The sequence below is a fragment of the Charadrius vociferus genome, unplaced genomic scaffold, assembly GCF_000708025.1.
Source record: "Charadrius vociferus isolate BGI_N301 unplaced genomic scaffold, ASM70802v2 scaffold270, whole genome shotgun sequence".
In the NCBI taxonomy this organism is placed as follows: domain Eukaryota; kingdom Metazoa; phylum Chordata; class Aves; order Charadriiformes; family Charadriidae; genus Charadrius; species Charadrius vociferus.
In genome coordinates this window covers 22,487-45,508 of record NW_009646411.1, presented here as the reverse complement: position 1 = coordinate 45,508, position 23,022 = coordinate 22,487, and the positions used below count along the sequence as shown (strand labels likewise).

At 43.1% G+C, this 23,022-nt stretch overlaps 1 protein-coding gene across 1 annotated transcript in view; it reads right to left on the bottom strand.

The window, feature by feature from the left end:
* The window catches only part of MYO7B (myosin VIIB), a 49,531-nt gene extending 35,697 nt beyond the window's left edge, over positions 1-13,834 (bottom strand). Inside the window, exons 1-15 of the mRNA XM_009880335.1 lie at positions 13,817-13,834; positions 12,328-12,441; positions 11,483-11,635; positions 10,095-10,279; positions 9,142-9,263; positions 8,306-8,448; positions 8,102-8,215; positions 6,289-6,442; positions 5,271-5,347; positions 4,846-4,965; positions 4,479-4,621; positions 3,023-3,233; positions 1,554-1,689; positions 1,166-1,326; positions 515-565 (exon numbers count right to left, since the gene is read on the bottom strand). Coding sequence (XP_009878637.1) covers positions 515-565; positions 1,166-1,326; positions 1,554-1,689; positions 3,023-3,233; positions 4,479-4,621; positions 4,846-4,965; positions 5,271-5,347; positions 6,289-6,442; positions 8,102-8,215; positions 8,306-8,448; positions 9,142-9,263; positions 10,095-10,279; positions 11,483-11,635; positions 12,328-12,441; positions 13,817-13,834 — 1,902 coding nt within the window. The remainder of the gene's footprint in view (positions 1-514; positions 566-1,165; positions 1,327-1,553; positions 1,690-3,022; positions 3,234-4,478; positions 4,622-4,845; positions 4,966-5,270; positions 5,348-6,288; positions 6,443-8,101; positions 8,216-8,305; positions 8,449-9,141; positions 9,264-10,094; positions 10,280-11,482; positions 11,636-12,327; positions 12,442-13,816) is intronic.
* Between the last annotated feature and the right edge of the window lie 9,188 nt (positions 13,835-23,022).

Sequence of the window (23,022 nt, the reverse complement as noted above, 5' to 3'; positions counted from 1 at the left end):
AAGTCAGTGGGATGGCCACACAAGCCTGAAGCCCGCGCCCTCATATCCTGCGCATATAACATTGCTAAAGCTGAATTCATTGTTGAGATGATGGTGACTTTTCTCCCCTAGTGAGTCAGGAGAGCAACTCTGAGACCTCAGGACAGCAAAGTTTCTTCTGGCACTTCATTCACTATTCTTTTCTGTAGCCTGCTCCTTAGGCTTCCCAATGGTGGCCCAACCTATTTGAAATTAATAAGGGTATTTCAGCTATCGTCTGTGCATCTTGAAATGGCCAGTAGCCCACATTTAGTATCTCCTTTCTTGACATGCTGCTGTACTTTCTAAATGTAAGGAAAGGGTTTTTTTCAATAACATAACCTTATTTATAGACACAAAAACCATTAGAGCATTAGAGCAATGCGGGTAGACCTGATATTTCATCTGAAGGTATTCATAGCATTTAAGAGATGCTAAGCCAGTTCTCTGTTCCTGCTTGTACCACTTCTGACATTCTTCTCCCCCAGATGTTTACCTGTCCATGGCCAGATGTTCTGGACAGCAGAAAGCCACATTGGGATAAAGACTGAGGAAGAAAGGACAGGATCAGAAAACAATGCCAGGAGAACAGACAGATAACAGGTAAGATGGCAAGCTGACTGTTTGTTCTGTACCTTGACAGGAAAACTCAAAGATCTAAACATTAAAAGCAAAAGTACCATCACACGATGATGACATTGCATAGTTAAATGCTCAGAAATCAAGGTGCGTGAAAGTTGCAGCAGAGCAGAGAACTTGAACTCTGCCCCACGCTGTTTCCAGTCCACTGCACTTTACAACCTCATTTGCAGTAGGCATAGGACAAGGCTCCCTACACCACTAGGCACAGCTGATTCTGTGATAATTAGACATCATGAACTTTGTCACATCACAAAGCCTCTGGGACCGGAGGGAGAGCTAAAGTTGCAGTAATATGCGGGGCAGTGAGACTGGGAGGCAGGACTGACATTACACTTGTTTACAGCATGAACACCAGACCATGTACTCTTCCTGCAGACTCCTTTGCAGAAATGCGTAGAATGAAAGGGAGAGAGATTTGCAGAGACAGTGCAAAAGAAGGAGGAGGTCAAGGACAGCCAGAGCCTTATGGAAGTTGTTTCCCAGCACCCAGTGCCAGTAACCCAACCTTGTAGGCTTGGTCAGCTCCAAGATGCCGGATGGTCCCACGTCCCAGACTGGCTGTGGTTGTTTCCACCTGGAAAATCTCTCTCAGGAATTTGTTTTTGGACGAATGAACCACTTGCATTACATTAGCACTCAGTGTGTCCCGATTTTTCTCCAGGAAATCTGTATGATGGAAACAAAATCAGCTTGTAATCTCTGCAGCCTGCTGACTCTAGCGCCACTCCATCTAGCTAAAATCCACTTCATTTACAGTAACTTGCAGATTAGTTTAAAGTAATCCTCCTGACCTCCTGATCTGACTTCAGATCAACACTACCCTGGAGTGCTACACATTCAGGACAGGTGATGCCCTTCTCTTCACTCTCCATATCCAGCAGAGATAGGCTCACCTTTTGATTCATAAAAGACAACCCCAGCAAAGTGGTTGATGCCAAACTTGGTGTCATGGACACTCTTAGGTGGGATGTAGACTTTACTTTTGCCATGGAGGGAATTGATTTTGACGAGCATGGTGGCTTCTGTGCCCTAGAAACAAATACAGACAAAAAAGGATGATTAAGCAGATTCCCCCCAGCACTGGCCCATGCTCAGTGAACAAACAGAAGCGGTGCTCAGAGATAACAAAATCTCTCATTCTGCCATTTATTTTTGTAGCAGATCTGGTAGGAAGGTAGTGCCAGAAATGTCTTCCCTTTTTCACAGGCCGTTCTCTCAAGCATCAGAACAGAACACACCACTAGAGCATAAGGCCTGGTATTTTAGGGCTGTACACTAGCCCCCATAACGTTACTAACATCACCAGGTGTGCTAAGAATTTCCCAAATCTTTGGACCTCTCAAGCAGAGCCCCTTACCAACCTTCCCATGCCATCCTACCATGCTCTGAGGGGTGCATGTTCCTTCTCCCAGGAAGGCACAGTTCTTTCACTCTCCAACTGGTGAAAGACTCGGGGATCCCTGGAAGAAGGCTGCCCTGGGCAGATACCAGTCAGCATGCCATGACTTCCGCAGGCAGGCAGTCCGCTGGGTGCTTCTCTTCAAGGGGTGCCATCACAATCTCATTCCCTTGTGGTGCACGTGAGTTTAGCTCTGCTGTGAGTTAGGCCCATGCTAGGGGTAGTGAGTGCTGTATTATCTGAGAAGTTGTGCTCCAGGAATCATAGAGGAGATGCTTTCTTGTCCTGACTGCAGGGCATACAATGGGGACCACTCTCTTCTTAGGGCAGAAAGGGGAAAGCTGTCTGCCTGTACATGATCCTCTCAAATTGTTACCTGAGGACTACAAATGAGCTGAGGCAGAAGCTTGCTTTTCTGGACAAGCCCACATTGCCATCTGATTCCTGTACCAGCACTCCTGCTTAGCCTCACCATACTCTGGAGACTATGAAAATGCTCTGCAGGGATGTCTGAGATCAGACGCGACTTTCATCTCTGCTCTTCTGTTTGAGGTGCCTGGCCTTTGCAGAATAACAGTTCCTCCCAGTAGTGACATAGCTCAACTAGGTCTGTCATCCAGGAGAAGAAAGGGCAAGCTGCAGCCTAGACCAACAGCAGAACAATACTCAAACAATATGTGAACTCAAGGATTTCCTAAGAATCCCTTGTGAAATGATCTGGACTCCTTTCTTCTCTGTCTGGAACAGCTGTAAGAGTTTCAACTGTGAGGTCCCAGGAAGAGCACACTCCAGCAGAGAGTGAAGCATTCATATAGTAAGCTAATTTAAAAGGAACATCTATGTGGAGAAGACATTGCCTCTCCTAGTCTGAAAGCTACCTTTGCAGTTTTCTGTGTGCAAAGCCAAGCGTTACCTGTGAGCTGTGTGCAAAGCCAGGCATTACGATTGCAACCAGAAATTTACCTTTGGGAACTTGCTCTCTTCATCTATGAGGGAGATGATATTCATAGGCTTGAGGGCAATGACATCCAGAGCCTGGCGATTATCAGTGAAGTCAATGTTGTTCCAGGCAATGTGCTCTGCACGGTATTCCTCTTGCTCCAGCTTGAAGACATGGTGCACGAAGAACTGCTGGAGGTGCTCATTGGCAATGTTAATGCAGAGCTGCTCAAAGCTAGGGAGGAAAAAGATGGGAACCTGTGGTCATCCTTGGCCAGTGCTGCACTGCTCTATGGTATTTGTTTATTCTCTGTATTAAATACATATCCAGATATACTACTGCTATATTCCACAGTGTCAATGATCACCACCACTGCATGTTGCCAATCTTAGCAATGTAAGGGATGCATCTTCTGCTATGATAAAGATAAGCAGAAATGAGCCAAATGACGATTGAGTGTTGCTGAGTAAGCAAGGAAAGATCTTGTATGTGTTTCAAGAAACTCTAGAGATAAAGGGAAACATATAACTGTGAAAATAGCTTTACTCTATGAGTACGTGACATGTTTTTACTTGCACTGGCACTAGAGCTTCTTTTGTTAGTTACTCTTTAATGCTGCATCTGAGTTTTACTACCTGGTAACTGCTGTGGCACACTGTGCGTGCCTGTGGAGTGCTCACCGCAGTAAGGCCCCATGTGGATTGCAGCCTTTGGGAACAGCATAAAATAATAGGAGAAAACACAAAAGCTAGAACCTGGGTTGAACAGATCCTAGACCAAGTTCCAAAAGTCAGTGAGGAATATTATCTTGTTGAAATGGATTGGAAAAGACTGCAAAATATGTGCTGATGGTTTGTGGAGTACTGATGATATGGTACCATACAACTGAGAGAACTGCTGCCCCTGTAGAGAAGGGCAAACAGAAATGGTGCTTTGGGACTGAAACCACCAGTAGGAGAGGTAGCAGTGGGATGATGGTATACTGACCAGGTATTTTGCTGACCCAAAAAAGGGATGGGAGAACAGTGAGCAAGGTGGAAGCATAAGCTGAAATGGGAAGCACAATATGGCCTCCTTTGGACTATATGCAAAATGTATCCCAAGAGACATTATAAAAATGCTATAGAACAAGCAGGTTTGGTACAGAGACAGGGGACATACTGCATCCTTAGATAGTGGCTGCCTGCTCATAGCAGCTTCATAGCCACCTCCTCTGAGAAAATTCCTGAGGTTGTGGAATAGATGTGTGCAATGCACCAAAATGAAGGTTGCAGGAGGAGATAGAAATATGAGCAAGACCAAAGAAAAATGGAATCTGTGCATGATCGTCATTGGGAAAATTCAGTGATGGAAATTTCACTGCTTTTCTGAGAATGAGGATGATAGTGAAAGAGCATGTGTCTGTCTGTTTTTTCATTCTTTCCCTTTACATCAGCTGCTTTTCAGCTTCCCAGTGGAAATTAGCCTAGACCCTTCTACCTGTTGTTGCTGAAGTTTTCAAACCCAAAAATGTCCAACAGCCCAATGGACTGACGTCTGTCTTTAGACTTTTGAGAAGTTGGGTTGAAAATGGCTGAGTTGATCTTGTTCACTATCCACAGGAAAATCCGTCCATATATACCCTGAGAAAAAAAATTAAAGAGGAATTAGAGCCCATCATTAGTCTTTGAACATAGCTTACTGCTTGCTATCATGCTGCTACAATGCTGTCAAACTATGCCTGAAAACTATGAGGGACAGGAGCCCTCTGGGTGAATGTTTGCCACATAAGGCTCCTCAACCAGTATGACAGATAGCTTTGAAAGCATCCCCGATCTTTAAACAGAGAAGATGTAAGCACCAGTACCTTCACAAAGGCATCCCTCCCATCTGCAGCTTGAACTATGTTCAGAGGCCTGGACACGCTTTCTCCTCGGACAATGATGGAGAGGTTTGTGAGGCTGCTCTGGAGTTCACTGGAGTCCACCTGGAGGAACAGTCATGGCAACCTGGTCATTCCAGGTGGATCAGGGAGATCCAGCAAAGTCCATCCCAGAAAGAGGGCTGTGACAAACTGTCTGTCCAGCAGCATTCACTGGAGGCCTGCTCTCCCAGTTGAAGATCTCCTAGCTCAGAGAGACATCTGCAACAGCATCACTTGAGTGCCAGCAGGAAGAAGGGGACATGCCCATTATATCTGCATCCATACATAAACACTCCACAGAGACATGCTGTGTCAGTGTGCTGAGGGAGCAGGGAGAGAACTAGTAGGAGAAGATGAGAGTCCATTACCTCAAGCAATTTGGTTGCGACTGAAAAGTGCGGTGAGTCCATCACATCAGAGCAGTCCAAGTTGTCGTATACAGCCGCTACAATGAGGAAACAATCTCAGGGTGAATCATTTCTGCTACAGTTGGAGGCTGTGCTGTTATTGCAGCCCTATTTCTGTAACCCTGTAGCTCTGGGAATGTGGCAAGGCAGTAATTCTCTTTTGAAACTCACAGGTTTTATGATTTTATTAAGGAGGGCTCTGATTTCACCTAGGGATCTTGGGATGTACAGGCCCCTCACAACTTCAGAACACCAGGCTAAAAATAGCAGCAAAATGGACAAGGTTATTCATTTTAAATAGTAGCTATTAGGGATCTGAGGAAGTGGTATCTGACTTCAGAAAATGTGTTTCTGAAAATATTTTTTTCCGTATATCTGCCCTGTGGGAAACTTAGACAATGAAAGGGAATGAGGGAAATCCCTCATTTTAGCAGCCAGCATTCCTCCAAAGAATCCAGCTGGCATCACTGTACTGGGCCCTCTGTATCGCAAAGGGACCAGAAGTCCTTTTCTAAAATGTGAGAGCTCCTGGCATCCTGCTGATGAGTGTCTCGGACTGTGCCTGTGCCATACCAGAAGTACATTTATGCAGTTGAGTGTTCACCAAACCCAGCCAGAAAAATGACTGCTGTCATCTCCACAGCAAGCGTCCCTCAGCTGCTCCTGTGTCCTCTAGCTTGCGCAGCACAACAGTCAGCAAATGTAACATGGCATTATATTATCTGTTGTTTCAGTTTGTGTAATAAGGGCCTATTTATAATCAGGGAAACCCGATGGCATGACAAAATAGTAATAATATGATGTTTTTAAAACACTAGGCAGTGGAGTCACAGAATTTCATGGTGCTCATATGCCTGCCCTTCCAACCCTGTCCACCCAGAGAAGCACAACGTAATCTGTACAGCTGAAGGTGGCAGCACTTTTAGGCCTTTACCATGGAGTCTGAGGAAAGGCCAAGCACAGATAATGCTGAGTTTACCTTCAAACTCCACATTCCCCAGGTGCAGGATCACAGCCAGCAGCTTGCTGATGTCCCAGTGCTCAGAATCTGAGAACATGAGGATCTTCATAGCCGAGCGGATGTGGGCATAATCCTTCGCGTCGTTCCGGCCGTCACAGGACATGCAGTTGCCCTGCAAGACACCGCACCCACAGGTAAGGAAAATCCTCCTGGTACCCATACAAGGAAGAAAGGAGCTGCAGGCTGAAAAACCCTTGTACACATTGTGGACACCCTGTGAGCCACTTGCCACAGGACGCAAAGTAAAAACCTGGTTAGACATTCTATATGCTCTTCCCATGGCTGTTTCCTCCCTCATCTCTACTCTCAAGAAGAACCCATTAGCAAAGGGCTAAGTGATGCATTTCTCCAGGGCTAGACTGAATACTGGGGAAGCCAAAAGGAAGAGCTGAGGGGAAGGCTGCTCTGGAGAACAGAAGGACAAGAAACTTTGACAAGGCTCCCTACACTAACAAGGCCATGCCTATTACCTTGGTCTCCTCTCTCTGCCTTGTAAATGGAGCCCTAATCCCAAATCAAAGCAAGCAGGATTGGATCAGTACTAGAAGGCAAATCTCAAAATAAGAATATTAGGATCTAGTGGAAGACAAATGGAAGCATCCAAGGCAGCATCAGAAAAACCTTCAGCAAAGCCTGCACAGCAGGTCCTAGGATGCTGCTTCTGACAGAAACTATTTTCAGCACTAATGGAGATGGGAAATGCCTTTTTTATCCTTGCTATTACCAAAAATATAGTGTGATGATTACAAAATTTCTAGATTTCTAGACATTTCATTTTACAGCATGTAAACATGCCAGCTTGTGCCAACAGCTGACCTGAACAAAACCATGGATATGTTCTCCTTTAATCTAATCCTCCTAGCTCTGTATTATACTGCGCTACTGCTGACCCAAGGAACTTCAGACCTTTTTATGGAATGGCCAATGTGTGAATTGCACTCATCAGCTCTTGTTGCAAGATCACTGCTATTTTAAAAACATTATATTTGAAAAAATCTCCAGCAACTTTAATGATTTTGCTTTTGAGACTCTAGAAACAGTTTTATAGGCTTGATTTAATTTCCTCCGAAACTAGATGCCCAGCTCCCATTAGCTTCAGCAGAGACAGGACTTAACCCCATTTTTCCGCAGCTGTGGAACAGCCCAAATCAAACTACCTGGCATATTTAATATGAGGTATCTGCACAGGCTAAAGAACAGGATTTCTCTCATGGCCTAAACCAACCAATTAGCTATTTTAAAAAATCTCACCTATGAACATCCCACTCCTGCCACTATAGCAAGATAAACCCGGACATGGACATTAACATTAGGTGTTGGAGGTTAGATTGAATGCCAGCTTCCTGCATTAACGTATGTAAAATTTATCATATATAAGGACTAGGATTCTTGGCACTGTTTCTGCTTATTCATTTCCCCCTAAAGTATATATACCTGATTAGTATTCTCCCTGGCATGAGATCTGAAATCTGAGTACTTGTGAAAGCGGGGGATATTTCCCAGCTGCTTTAAGATGTCCTTTATGTTTCTTAAGTCTGATTTTGGCAGAAAGCTTTGAACTGCCACAAGCTGCCTCCCACTGGTGGACATTACAATAAATCTCTGAAATCTCTGAGGCTCACAGCACTTTTGGTGTTACTGCTTCTGGTACTCTATGAAAAGCACTGTTTACACTTGGTAAATGCTCATCTGCAGCTCCTATTGAGTATAATTGCTTGCTGGGAGAAGAAAATGGTAGAGGGATAATGGAGAAGAAAGCAGAGACTGTTACCATAGTGAGATAAGTGTACTCTGAAGCAGTGCCCAGATTCAGCATCTTTTTCTGCTCTGTATTCATCCCCATTAGCATGCAGTAGAAAATGTGATAGTTCCTCTCCTCTGGAGCCTAAAAGAAAGGAATAGGCCAATGGACAGCCTTGTCAGCATAGATTGTGACACAGGAGCAGGCAGAATGGACATCTGCCAGTGCCCTCACCTGCCGGCAAACCCGGGACTTCTCCAGAAGAAACTGTTCTATCCGGGCTCCTTCTATGACGCCATTTTGGTTGAAGTGGATATCAATGTATTTCCCGAAGCGGCTTGAATTGTCATTTCGAATTGTCTTGGCATTTCCAAAAGCTGATGGGCAAGGGACAGAGATAGTATCTGGATTATTCCAGTTAATGAACACTGAGTCTATTTTTTATGCCCTTCTTTTTTGCTGCTTTTTTTTCACACGTTGTGTTCCAAATGACAGTGCTGATAAGCACTGAAGAATGTCTGGTCTCAGGCTGCCTCCTAAAGAGAGAGGCAGCTGTACTGTCCATCCAGGTAACTGGGTCTAAAAAAAATATTTAAATGATCCCACTGCAGCCTGTATCTGGCCAGCCAAGAGAGCTGCGCAAGTCTGCAGACCTCCAGAAAGACTTACTGGGAACACACTTGATCCCTGTACAGAGAAAGATGGCTGTCTCAGGCAGCTCCCCTATAGATACATCCATGCTTGGCCAGTCACTTTGCCACTATCTAGTGCAAATGCTAAACCGGGCATCTTTACCTTGGGCTCTGCATTCCCAAAGACTCTTGTGCTCCCAGCAATTCCGGGTTACATACTATAGTGGCGCCTCCTCCTACAGTGTGGGAGCTGCTGTGGACTTCATGGGGATGGGGCAGAAAAGTATAGAGAACTTCTACCCTGCATCACCAGTGTTCCAGGGGTTTTAGCAGTTATGCAGATACAGTGGCTCAAAGATCTGTTTCTGAATTTTTTATCCTAATAGAAAAATCCTGAGATAAAGGTGGTAAATCAGGCATGTTTACTCAGTAACCCACCTTCCAGAATGGGGTTGGCCTCTAGGATTTGCTGCTCTATCCAGGAATGCTGGCCACTGACAGCTGCCAAAAACTGTAGTATTAGCTTTGTGCTTTCAGTCTTCCCAGCTCCAGATTCTCCACTGCAGTAAGAAACAAGATCATTACAGGTTTCCTTTCTTCTTTTTTGGCTAGGGTGGCAAAATGGCAGACCAAGTTAAAAAAAAAAAAATCCCACAGATTTACCCTGTGAATGGCAGATCAGACTGTCTTTCACGGAAAGCTGGAGAACTTTAGTCTTTCATCATCTTATCTGCTAAAATTTAAGTTGGTTTTTGGACTAAATTCTCCCACTAATTAAAAACAAGCAAATCCATGAAAGACATTCTGTACCAGTGCAAATTAAATGACTACTTGCTTTTCTTCTTTAATGCATTACCAGGTTTTCAATGCTAGACTTAGCACATGAACTCAGTTGCCTTAGCTATAATCAGATATTATTGCAATGAGACGATCTGATTCTTCACACTGATGATTAACTGAAAATGGATACATGTTATGTGTTTATAGAATGAAGAAAGCTTCCTTCCATCTTCAGATTGGCAGAGGTTGTTTCTCTACAGGAAATCTCTATTCTCAGAAAATACATGTAACATAAGTGTCATGCCCCCAAGGTAAAAGATATATCACACAGGTTCATATTTTATGTTTCTATATGTAGTGTCCACGAGCAGAATGTATCACCACATTCAAAGATTCTGGGGGAAAAAAATGGACTTCAGAAGTCCCTTGCTTACGTTCTACCTTTTGCAGCCCTATCTGAAAATGAAGTAGTGAGGGAGAAAATATTTCCTTTCTGTTGTCTCTAGTCTTATCTGTGCCCTTCCATTTGGAAGATCTCCTATGTCCACAAAGGTGTCCCAAAAACATGCCAGACTTGGTTTCGGCTACTTGTCCTCTCTGAGTCCATTCACCTGATCACACAGCACTGGTCTCTCTTATTCCTCTTCATATTGAAATAGCAGTTGTCTGCAATGGCGAAGACATGAGGTGGCAGCTCTCCAATCCTCTTGTTACAGTACAGTCTGATCTGATCAACTGTGTACAGGGGCAGCAGCTCATATGGATTCACTGCTACCAAGATTGATCCTGTGTAAGTCTGGAAAACAGGTATGAGTGTTACCGCTAGCAGCAAAGCCACAAACAAGAATACAACCAAAGCCACTTGCAGTATAAATCTAAAAGAGTCAGGAGGGAAGCCTGGAAGCCGCTATTAAATATCCCAGGATATGGAAGTTTTGCAAGAGGAAGAATGCTAGCTATAATCTTCTTGCCAAATCACAGCTCAGTTCAATGTCTCAAGCTAAAGCACAAGAAAGTCCAATTTGACCTGGCATTTTTGTGTATTATCATATGCTGTTTTGCAGTGTTTTGTTAAGCTGCTTTTGTGCTCTATTTCAGATGTAGCTGAACTTTGCTAATGGACAAAGTTATGGTTGTGTTATTCATACAGTCATTTAGTAATACTTGTAAACAACAGCACTATTGAAATGTTGAAGGCTGTGGAAATGTGAGGCATTCAAGAACTTATGTTCAAGAACTTGTACATAAGACAACTGCAGACTGCTAGAGTCTAATAGAACAGGTCTATACACGCATCCTGGTAGTTATAACTGCAGCATCTATGGAATCAGTCCTTGTTTACACTAAACAGCACCACGTCTATATTGTAAGACACAGTTCCTCTCCTATGAGTGTAGCAGTGTATACAACACGGGAGGCAAAGCATGCAAAAACCTGAATATTATTGTCATATTACAAACCGGAAACTAAGGAACAAAGAAACGAAAAATGTCAAGTTGCTCAAAGTCACAGATAAAAACCGTAATGGACAAGAAATGAAACCAACTGTCCTAAATATCCAGATTTATTCTTCATCTATTTTATTACATCAAAATCAAGTAACTATTGACTCGGACTAGAGGACAATCCAAATCGTGTCACTGGGTGATAGTTAGATTGATCCTGTGTCACAGCCGCAGGTACTAGCAGCACTAAGCTGTAACATGGACTGGATTTAGCTGTCAGTCACTGGTGGAAATGGTCACTCTAGGAGAAAGGAAGCAGGGTCACTTCCAGTGCATATCTCTGTGATCTCGGAGACTGCTATTAGCTCTCTTCTTCACAGCCAAAGTACTTGAATGAAAGAAGAGAAAAACTATGTTGTGTCTCCTTGGCACCCTCAATCAGTAAAGGAAGCAGAGGGCCCCATGTATGAAAGGCTTGCAGGCTGTTTCGATCACTTGGCTAAATAACACAAGGCGTTCCTGAAAGTACTATGCCTGGTGACCTTGGCACTCACATAGATTTTGTGCTCCTGGTGGCGGATGAGGAGGTTGTGCACCATGCCTGCTTCATGGAGATCCCCGAGGCTGATCATGTCTTCCACTCCTTGGGCAGAGGAGGGGTGCATCAGGCGCACCATGTGCATGTTCCGAGCCGTGATCCAGTGTTCCTGAAAAAGGCAAGGCAGCAGTTTTAATGTGTTATGCCGTTGCTCAGAGGCAAACAAAGAAGAGCCATGTTACATCAGAATGAGCTTCAGTATGATCAACTTCTAAACCAGCATATTCTAACAAACAGCTGACTGAACTACAGAAATTAACTGGTTTGCTGCTGCCCAGACCCAGATGATTTAAAACACTCTGTGAAGCCATTCAGGTGGGTTCTGGACATCACCAAGTATAGCATTGTTCAAAGTGCAGTTCTGTCAGGTCATCACAGCCATATCAGGTATGAAGTAGGGATGAAACCCCAGCCCAATTGACTTTAGTGGGATCATGACTTCACCTAAAGCCCCACCAAATTTAGAGACTGTAGCCTATCATTTCCTTTTGTTAAATAGTAGGTATAACCTCTAGCTTAGGAAGCTCTAAATCTTCACAGTATTGGGGTCTAGGGATTCAAGGGTATCACCCTATACTTGCCTTATTTTGATGTTCTTTCTTTCAGTGTATCCTACCAGCAGCCATCATCAAAGTCTTATTTTTATGTTCTTTCTTTCAGTGTATCCTACCAGCAGCCATCATCAAAGTCAGACCATCTGTCTAGATGGAGCTTTGGTCTGACACAATAGGGCCATTCTTTTGTTCTTTTTACTTCTAAATTTTATGTTCCTCTTTTACAGAAAGTTATAGCGTAGCCCACCTTGCCTTCGTCATCCTCCAGCAAGATCCGTCCTGAGTCAGAGTCCTTCACAACTGCCCCGATAGGGACATTGAATTCAGTGTTTGGGTGAGTTTCCAACCACACATGATCACCCTGGGTATAAAAAAGCTATCATCAGGTACAAGGACATACTTTATGCTGTGTAGCTCACAAATACACATCTCTTGGTTTTAACCTTTTAGTGATTTGATTTCTTTAGCAGTGTTTAAACAGATAAGTTCTTACTGCTCACAGGCAGTACAGTCTAACTGTCCTAGTAGTGGGACCTCTGAGTTGTACTCCCAGCTCCACAGCTGACATGGACCATAACTTTGGACAAGTCATCAAGCCCAGCTGTCTCACAAGAGGAAATGAGGCAACACCTTTTACAATGACAGCAGTCACTCAGCTCCACTACCTCCCAGAGACTGGTGGAGGGCACAGTGAATGCTGGTAAAGTGCCTTGGCAGCCTCACATTAGCTATAGTCTTCTTTCAGAAGAGACACTTTAAAACATAGAGGTTACTATGGAAAAGAAAAACAAACAGATGTACAAACTAGATGCGTGGAAATGTAGAGGGCTCTGTTGAAAGAGGTTTTAGACATACATATTCTTTCTGCTATAGCTGAAATCATTTAGAAATGTGAGTGCATCCATGATCTCTCTTCAGGAAAAAAAAAAGAAAGCATTCTTTATTCAGCCCAGCTCCTCTCTTCACAGTTGTAGAGGCATGGCAACATCCTGCCTCTCTGCAGAGCAAGCAAGCAGAACTGCTCTGCTGTGACTGTAGGAAAGGTCTGAGCTACAGCTGCCCTTTCCGAGGATTGAGCTCTCTCTTGGTGTCCCACACTACTGTCCCGGTTATGCTCCCCAACTCCAAGCCCCCAGGAATACCTTCTCTTGCTCCAGGCACTAATACAGATTCAAACAGAAAGCTTTACAGTAATTGCTGGAATGAAAATTGAACAAAGTTGTAGGTCAGATCTTCAATGGGTAGTTCATACTTACACCTGCTGAGGAACCAGCTTTCTAGCTGAGTGTCTTGTCTTACACAACTTTTGTTACACACTGTAGCATTTACTGTCAAAGTTTCAAGTTTTTTACTGAAAAATTATTTCTCTTTCCTCTCAAAACACTTTATGGGCTTACTTGAAACCAAACAACTGTAGTGTAAACATCTATAAACATTGCACAAGGTTATGAAGAAGGTTACAGACTAACAGCTGTCATTTGCGTTGAATAAAACTGCAGAGGTAATGTGTGTAATTTCAGTGCCACACCTTGTGACAGAGGTCACCAGCTCAGCGTGAGCACAGGCAGGTTAGGCAAGACACCTCTGCATCTCTAGTCTGCATCGATATTATTTTACACCTTGTTGTTACTGGCGTATTGCTAATTTCATTCTGAGATGGACCATGACGTTAAAGTAATTTTCTCTTCTTTAGGCCTCAGGCCAGTCAGTAAATCACAGCAAAGAAAAGGACTTACCTTTCTGAAAACCACCATTATGTGTCAGATCACTGGACGTAACCTGCAGTGCCAAGAAGAACTTAACATTAGGCCAGAAAAAGGCTCAGGCTTTGATCAGAAGAGACAGTCGGGTGGAGATGTTTCCTTATAAAAATAAGAGCAAAAAGCCTTAAAATAATTACGGGTTTAGATTTCATTAAAGCAAAAGATAATAAGATAATAAGCCACACCCAATGCAGAAACAATGAAACTATCTACCTAAAGCAAAGATCTGCAGCACTGGGGTGGTGGTCTGCTCCAAGTTCTACCACATAACCCTGGAGATGCTCTCAACCCTGGAGAAGTCTCTGTGCACATTTTGATACTGAAAAGTTCCCTCAGTCGAACACTAGGCACATTTATTGGCTGAACTTCAAGTTTGGCTCACAAATAAAAAAACCCCACAATGCAATGTAATTCAGCGCACAATAGAGTTACCTTTGGCTGGTCCATTGACCCAGCAGTACAGTTCCTACAAGTGGCTAGCCCAGTGACACAGGTTGAATTTATACTCTCATACTCATGCTCAATTCCCTCAGACTCTCACACCTTGAACCTACCACCATATAGAAGCTGAGGGCTAGAGTTCACCTTTCTTGGATGGAATGGGAGGGGCTGCAACTAAGGCATGAGCAGCAAAATACGGAATAGGATGGGAAAAAAAATAAAATTAGGAGCTCACGATCAAGAACATAATAGTGAAAAGATTGGTGGCCAAAAATCTACACCAGTGCTTTGATTAAGAGATGATACTGTTTAGGCTGTGATCCTTAGAACAACCAAGGAACCGAAGTCTTCAGAAACCGCTTCCTGTCCCATAGACAGCTGGATTTTGGGACTAGGTGTGATTTGCTGGCTCCCACTTTTGCGACAGTGGGAAGGCTGCTGTACACCTTTTCCTGTGTGGGGGAAACCACAGGCAAAGTTCTCTTTAAATGTTTCTGGAGTTCCAGACAGGTTTTTTTCCCTGTTATCTCTTCCTGCTAGCAGGAGTGATCCCTGCACGTTAACTAACCTCTGATTCAGTAGCTGCTGTGTGCCGCAGACATCAGTTATTAACCCAGGTCTCCACAGTCTCACATTCGCAAACTTCTCACAGCTGTGTGATCCATTCTGCTCCCTCCACTTCTCTAAAGGATCTCTCCCTCTATCCATTGTTCCAGCGCACCCAGAGAAAAGGCTCAGCTCAAAGTTGATAATAAGAATGAAATGCTTGCAATAAGCAAAATTCTCCATAAAATACTAACCTGGGACCAAAAATTAATTCTACTTTTACCCTTTTATGACTATTATCAATGATGTTTTCTTAGCATTTTATATCAAACAGATTTTACAACTCATGCTCAATGAGGACTTATTGCATCATCTGCGTCCCTTCTGTACATTTCTATTTGACAGCAAACTGCTTGGAAACTACTTTAGAAGAAGACGAGTGGACACTACAGGACCAGAAATTGATCTTTGGCACTTATTCTAGGCAAGGTTTTGTATATATTTCATTTTTTTCCTTTTATTTTATTATTAATATTTCATTAAAGTACCTTAGTTCCTTCTAAACTCATTAAGTCTCTATTCCCTCCTCTGCCTCTCTCTTTGAGGAGGGGTAGAGGGGAGCATCTGTTGGTCCCATCTGGGGTCCCCCACATCCCCAGTAGCCGATTTGGCCTAAACCGCGACAGTGACCTCTCGGAACAGACCCCCTGAAGAAGAGAGACACCTGCTCCAGTTTAATCTTGACACTCAAATGCAAATTTCTTATTTTCACAGAGACTTTTGAGAAGTTATTTTATTCTGCCCTTAAATGATGCTTGTCTAGGTTTTGGCCAGGTTCTCTGGAAAGTTTGAACAAACCAAGAAAACCAGAAATTAACAGAGTTGAAAGTTCCATTTTCTACCTATGCTATAGAGATAATCATCAAAATCCCAGTTTGCAGTACCATTAATGCTAGTGATTAATGGGATACTTCATAAATAATTTCACTGAAATCCTTGAGATTTCTTCTATCATGTGTAAAGGCTTTAAAATCTTATGTTTAAAATTTCTGATAACTATTTACAATTCTGTGTAATATGGATGGTATCTCTTTTTGAGAGGTACCCAGATTTCATTACTTTTCTAATTGAATAATTTAAATAATTTTATGATTTATCTTCATTTTATGGTGGAGCTATACAAGTTTCTGAGGTTTAGAAATTTGCAACTAAATTATCAGAAAAGTATTTCAAGTCACCACTTTATTTTTGGAAATTCATGCTCTTGAAAAATGAAGATTACCATTAAAAAAACTTCAGGTGAAGTTTGGGGATACCACTGTTTTCTCCCTCTTGTTTTAATAAAATTCAATGTTTGACAAAAATGTTGCAGTAGGAGAATTAGGGCTCATTTTATCACTTGCTTTCCTTTAGCTGCCCACTTTTTTTTTTAATCCATGTTACTTGGGAAGGTATAAATAGCTTCCATAAATCATGGTCTTACTTAAAATTGATGGGTGCATAAACAACCTTTTCTTCATACTAAATGAATGGAGCAATTATATTCCTGTATGCAAGATACTGCCGCTGTTGTGGGTTACACCGATGTCCTAACCATAAGGAGGGCTATTAGGGTAGAAAAATGGAAACTAGGAAGTGTTTGACAAGCTACAAGATCTTTGTGCCCTATTTGTGGCTATGAAGGGCTATACAGTAGCATGGATTGAAGAGGGTTTCCAAGCAAGCCCAGAATGATTTACCACTTCAAAGTCATCATAAGATATGCTGAAAATAACTAATTACCAAAATTACAAAATGTATTGTGATCCCCAACTGAAAAATAAACAGAAACTTCAAGAGATGACAGACTGCTGATGTAGGAGTCCAATGCTAACACACATTTTAAAGCAGGAATTTTAAATGTCATTTTCACATAGGTGACCCAATAACAAGAAGAGAAGCTGAATGTCACACTTAATAACAAAAGCTGGCACATGGAGAAACAGCAAGTCCTGCGTCCCCAACACAACACCTGCTGACTATATTAACAATTGATTTGCCCTGTGAGATGAGGGCAACCTCCAGAGATTGTCTGTAACTAAGACAATTCTCAATTTTGTAGCACAACATCTATGAAAATTTAGCAATGCAACATGAATGTTTTCTTTCTGGCTGCTTGGCTTTTCTTCTGTTGTTTTTTAACACTTTCTCAAGAAGGAACTTAGGTCTTTTTTAATCAGGTATTCTTATGGCGAAGTCCTCATGTTCTTTTTCAGGACTCAGGAATAGGATCTGCATATTAAATTCAAGAATGTGATGAGCTGTTACTGTGAGTGATGCAAGGTGGTACAGAAGCATGGTACTTAGCAAACGTAGGCCAAAGACGGGCCATGGTCAGCCACAGTGACTCACAACTGACAGACACTTTTTCACCTGCGCCAGAAACTAGAATACTACAACAGAGCAGAAATGTCTACCCAGAACAAAGAGGGAGTGGTACATGCAAACACGACGCGCCACATCTAAGGTATAGGTAGCTCTGGATCCAGTCTCTGGTAGCAGCCAAGAATGGACATGTAGGGAGGAGATCCTATGTGATCCCAGGATACGCATTTTCAACATTTAAATGCTTATTCCCAGTTAAGTTCTAAGTGGCCAGCCCCCCACCTGCTTGAATGTCCGCTTTCTGACAATGCCTGGCTCGCTCTGTTGCTTTTCTTTCCAAAGAAATGCAACACCGTAAACCAAACTGCACCCCACCGGACAGGACATTACCTCTCCAGAAGAAATCTTCACTGTCTGGCTTCTGCAGCTTAGTTCCCTCTTTTTTCATAAGCATTGGAATAAGAAGGAAAAGAAAGGTGAAACTGGTACTGGTGCCATTAAGGGATCCCTCACCAAGTGCCAGTTCTCCGCTGCACAAAGGAGGAAATGACCGAAGCACGGTTATTTATTACAGGACTTTGCTCCCAGTTCAGCATATATGTCACTTCCAAGTCAGCTGTTCCAGTAAGCAGGAAGGCTAATTCTTGCCTGGGTGAACCTTAAACTTCAATCTCTCCACTGTGCCTGAATCCTTTCAGATTTCTGGAAAGCACACCCAGAAGAAAACCCTTTAGCATCTGGTCTTACGCTGTTCCAACACCACTGACTTCCTTGGGGTTCTCTTGGAGTCACCCTGTTAGACAGGAAGAAGATCAAGCCCTCATCTCTCGGTTTTGTACAGCTCTTTCTGCAAGGTCAGAAAAGGCACATCAGTCTATGTCCTGTGTGGACTGTGTTTCACAGTACCTACAGCAGAAGGCAAAATAAACTCATGAGACTTAACTGAAATTGATAGTTGCACATGCATATAAAGGGACTGGGAGTTCCAGTCCATTTGTTTAAAAGTTCCTGGTCTTGTTATCATTAATTTATCTCCCAAGAAACACTCTGTCCCGGTGTTCCACCATCTAGGTGCGTGTTAAGTCCCCATCTGCCCCCTTCTCTTTTTCCAAATTAGGACAGGACGGCCAAGAGCTTCTCTCATTCTGGTTGCTCCACATGTACTCTCAGTAATCCTGCATCCTTCTTGCCTACCCCGTTAAATTCCAGCACTAGGCGCGATGTCTGGGAAAGAAACAGAAGTGTAGTATACCTGTAGTGAGGCAGATACCTTCATATCGCAAATGAAAATGTGCAATAATTGTGAACATGTGCTAGTATACCTTAATTCGTATTTTCTTGTTTCCTAGGTTCAATGTAGCTGCACTGTACGATGGGAAAGACAACAAAAAGCCTCTGTGTGGGAGACAGATTCTTGGGGCTCCTGCTGTAGTTCCATATCCGGAACAAAGGTAAGCATTCAAATAGCAATAAGTAGTGCGGAGTAATGTGTGTTTATCCGTGTTACAGATTTGTGTTTAATATTAGTCTCCTTACCTGAGGTTTTTGTTTAAGTTTTATAGCAGAAATGACGATACAGGTGCAGAAATAGAGCTAAGGCCCTTCAGGGCTCAGAGACTTTTAGAGAGAGGCAGGAAACCACGAGGCAGAGAGGAGATCTTTCTTGAAGTTTCCAACTGTGCAAATAATGCTCACGCAAGGGTTTTGCCTCAAAGTAGTTCTTTAGCAGACTTTTATTTCTGATATAATAGTTTTTAGAAGAAGTCTATATGCTGTATGTGATTAAAAAAAAATTTCAGGTACTGATTTTATTAGATGAAGGTCAAATATTGGCAAATAAATCAAAGTGCATACCTTTATACTACCAATGCAGATATCCAAACCCAAATTTTTTTGTGTAATTAGACTGCAGGGAAAAAAGTGCCATGTGTATTTCTTCAGCAAATGAAAGACACCTGCTGAAATTCCAAACGGAGTGTGTTTTGGGGCAGAGAATCTCATTCTAAAAATATGTAACTTTTTAACAGTTGTGACCAAGATGCAGTGGGCGTGCTATTTCAGAGAGAAGTACAGTATTTCTGTCCCAGTACAGTATATAAACTGCAGGAGTTGGAGACACAGGGAACTCAAGGTAATCTGAAAGAAAAGCACGACTCATTGTATGGCTGAAATACGCATTGGAAGGGAGATGGATTTCCACTCGAGCCAGAAAACATAAGCTGAAGGAGTAGAGACTTGATAGACCAAGCAGAAGCAGCCTAGCTGCTTTGTAAAGCACATGTACCTAATGAGAGATGAGCAGGCGGCTTGCTAAAGGCTTCTTCAGAGAAGTGGCTGTGGGTGAATAGAGGGAGCTCGGGTTTGGGAAATCACAGAGCATGCGACTGGGGAGAGACAGGAGCTTGCCAGGAATGAGCAACTCTGGTTACTGCTAGAGGCAGAGTTTGGTTAGGGACTGTGCAGGGCACAAACACATTTGTAGATGTGATTAGAGGTGATTTGTAGTGTGGTCTATGCTTAATGAATAGTGCACTGAGAAATGCAGCAAATTAGAATTGGATGATCCCTGGTGAATTTAATCCTGCTGTTGTTCAGAGCAATAGGTCTGTCTGGACAGACGTGTTAACAAAACTGCCTCTTCCTGACAGCTTCCTAATTAAGAGATTGATGTCAGGATCAAAGGGTTTAATTTGCACATGGCACTACTGCTCACATTTCCTCTCCAGCTAAATCAAAGCGGCCTTGTCATTTCTGCATCACCGAGCCCTAGATGCCAAGCATCATTTTATGTTAAACTAGTTCTTTTTCTGAGGTTTCTGAAGGAAGGTGGATTGGCTATAACAATTTGCAATTTAAACTGTTCATTCAGGAGCCCTCCTGTCTACGCTAACCTCCTTCCCTTCCTCTAAGCAGATTTGTAGCATTAAGTCACTGATGTCTGTTAACTCTGAAAGGCGTACTGCAGGGAACAAAGCAAACTAAATAAGAAGTACATACCAGTAAAGGATTTCCAAGTGCATCCCTTCGTTGTCTTGAGCATTCTGTCCCTCAGGGAAAGGCTTATTTCATTCCAGCCAGATCATGATGTTGTACAAAGAGGCGGACTGGTGGGGCTTGGGAAACTGTGTCATTACACACCTTCGCACACGCCAAGTGGGCGCTGCTTACTCTGCTCGCGAGAAGGCAGGTCATTCTTCCCCACTGTGCAATCCCATTATGGTCTGAGTGTCACTCCATCCTTCCTTTTGGGATGCAGCCAAGATGGTATTACAAGAGTATATTACAGGCCAGTAAGTGCCAAGTTCTGGCTCCAGAGGGACAAAGCCGTGCACACCAGTGTGCCTGCTAGTGCACACACACACACACACACACACACACACACACACACACACACACACACACGTTACTTGCAGAATAGCTGTCAGAAGGGATGCCCAGTTATTCAGCATTGCTGAGGTGCGGTTGCAGGTGACACAGGTGTACCCTCTGCTGTGTGGCACATGTGGGATGTCACAACACCAGGCTTGGGGTTAGGAGGTTTCGTTTCAAAAAGATGGGAATTTGTAACTCTTAGGAATAAACCTCTATGTCTCCCTCCACTTTCAGCAAATGCAGAAATTCTCTGTTCTCTCATCAGTGCAGCCTCAGTGCAGCTGGAATTTGGGACAGTGGCTTGCCACAACTGCAAAATATGACATATATTTATAAATCATAATCCTGCTTGAAACTTCAGTATGTGATAGACTTCTGTGTTTTCTAGGCACCTTGGTACAATTTCCAGGTACATTGGTACCCATTATTCAATGTCTTTTTTTTAGTTTCTGTTTCCCCTTGTCCATTATTTTCTGTTACATTACTCCCAGCTTGTCATTTCCTACCTTAGTGCTTTGTCTGCAGAGAATTTTATTTGTTGTGTTGTAATGAGTCACATTGAAGTTGTTACACTGCCTTCTATTTAGCCAGTTGTAAAAAGCCATTACATTTCTTTATGGAAGTCAGATAAGTGAAACAGTGGGAGCCTCCTATCACATACTGGCCCATGTGCCTGCTCCTTCCAGAAAAGAGCCAAGTGAAACCACACAGTGCAAAAAGCTAAATGCAGTAAAAGTCATATAGGAGCAGGAAAAAAGGACACGATACCATTAAGAGTGTGGTCCTGAGGATCACTAAGGGAACTTTAGGGCTATCGGGAAAAGACCTATAGGGCTGTAAACGGGGAGATTCCCTGTATGTTTTATGTATGCTGCTTTTGGGGGGGAAAAGAAAGGGTTTTCTGCATGTCTCCTAAGAATATAGGATTATACCCAAGAAACATCTGACTTCACTACCAATTTCTCCTTCTAAGTGAAATACTAAAGAAGATGTTGAGTAATGACTCAATTCAGAGAGTTCAGCTGTATTTAGCATGGTACGCTGAACTCCCTGCAGTATTACTGCGCTTGCTGCTGGAGTGTGTTAGTGAATAATGGCTTAACCTCTCTGTCATTGCTTCTAAAGTGCCGGTAGCACAGAAGAAATAATGACTGGTTTTGCCTAGAGCTCTCCACTTCCTAAATTTTGACATCCCTGAAAAAGAGTGTAGCACGTAGGATTATAAAAATCACTGTTGTTTAGAAATATCCCAGATAAACCTCAACAGTTTGCTCTTTGTCACGTGTTAACCTGTGCCCTTTTAGAGAATGAAGACGTTTTGTGTGCCACAGAAGAGGAGAGGCAGGTGGTCAGCAGCATGTGCATTTATTAGGCTTTCCATTTTAAAATGACGCATCAATGACAGAAGTCATCCCTAGTAATCCTCTACTGACATGTTGTCGGTGTGCCAAATAATTGAATAATGCACCTGCTCAGAGGATAGAGGTTACTAAAAGAGACCACAACAATTCCTGAAAAAGACAGGAACCACTCTGCCACGGTGTTTATTCCGGAAGGCAGCAATTAATTACAGGGGAGTTCAGGGCTAACTTTCGGTCGATCCTGAAGGCTAAATCTGGAGGAACCACCCACACATGAACTAGATTGAACTGCAGCTTCAGCGAGGACAGTCAGATCTAAATGTGTTCGGACAACTAGTCCTCAGTTTCCATGACTAGCCTCGGGTCCCGTCTTTGGCCAGCAGCACCGTAAAAAGCAAAAAAAAAAGCCTAAAGCGGCACTTGGCTCCCATGGCGGCATCCAGACCCCCGTGCGTGCCCGGCTTTGCTCTGCCACCCTCTTGTAGAGACTGGCATTAATTCTTGCTCATTTGAGTTGTCAGGAGCAGATACATTTACCTATTCAAGGGTAAAATCTTTTCTATTCGAGGCAGTAGATGAAACTTTTGATCTCCCATCCTTTATCAGTACTGGAAGCATTCTGGGCAGCCGGAGGGGGATGTGGCGTAACTCTCCGGCAGTTGTGGGTTTCAGCCATCATCTCACATTTTCGGGGGTTTAGTCTGGTGGCAGCTCCCACACGGCTCCCACAGGGGGACATCTTCGTTAAAGTAATGACCGGTTTACACTTCTGCACAGCTGTTTATTTCCTACGTTGATCCAAGGGCTCAAAATAGCCTTTTTTTTTTTTTTTCCTCAAAAGGCTCCTTCAATTTCCCCAGCACGCCAGTTTTCAAACTATTTTCTAGGGAAAAAAAAAACACCCAAAAAAATGCAAAAAAAAAACGTTTAGGGAGAGGAAAAAAAAATAATTGTTTTCTCGTTTGTTGCGGTTAAATCAGGCGCTGCATGGGAGCAGTGAACAGCCCCCACCGTGCCACTCACCGGACGCTGAGCTCCCGCTCGCCAAACATTAAACTGCGGGAAAACGCCTTCACGGCGGGGCGGGGCGGGAGG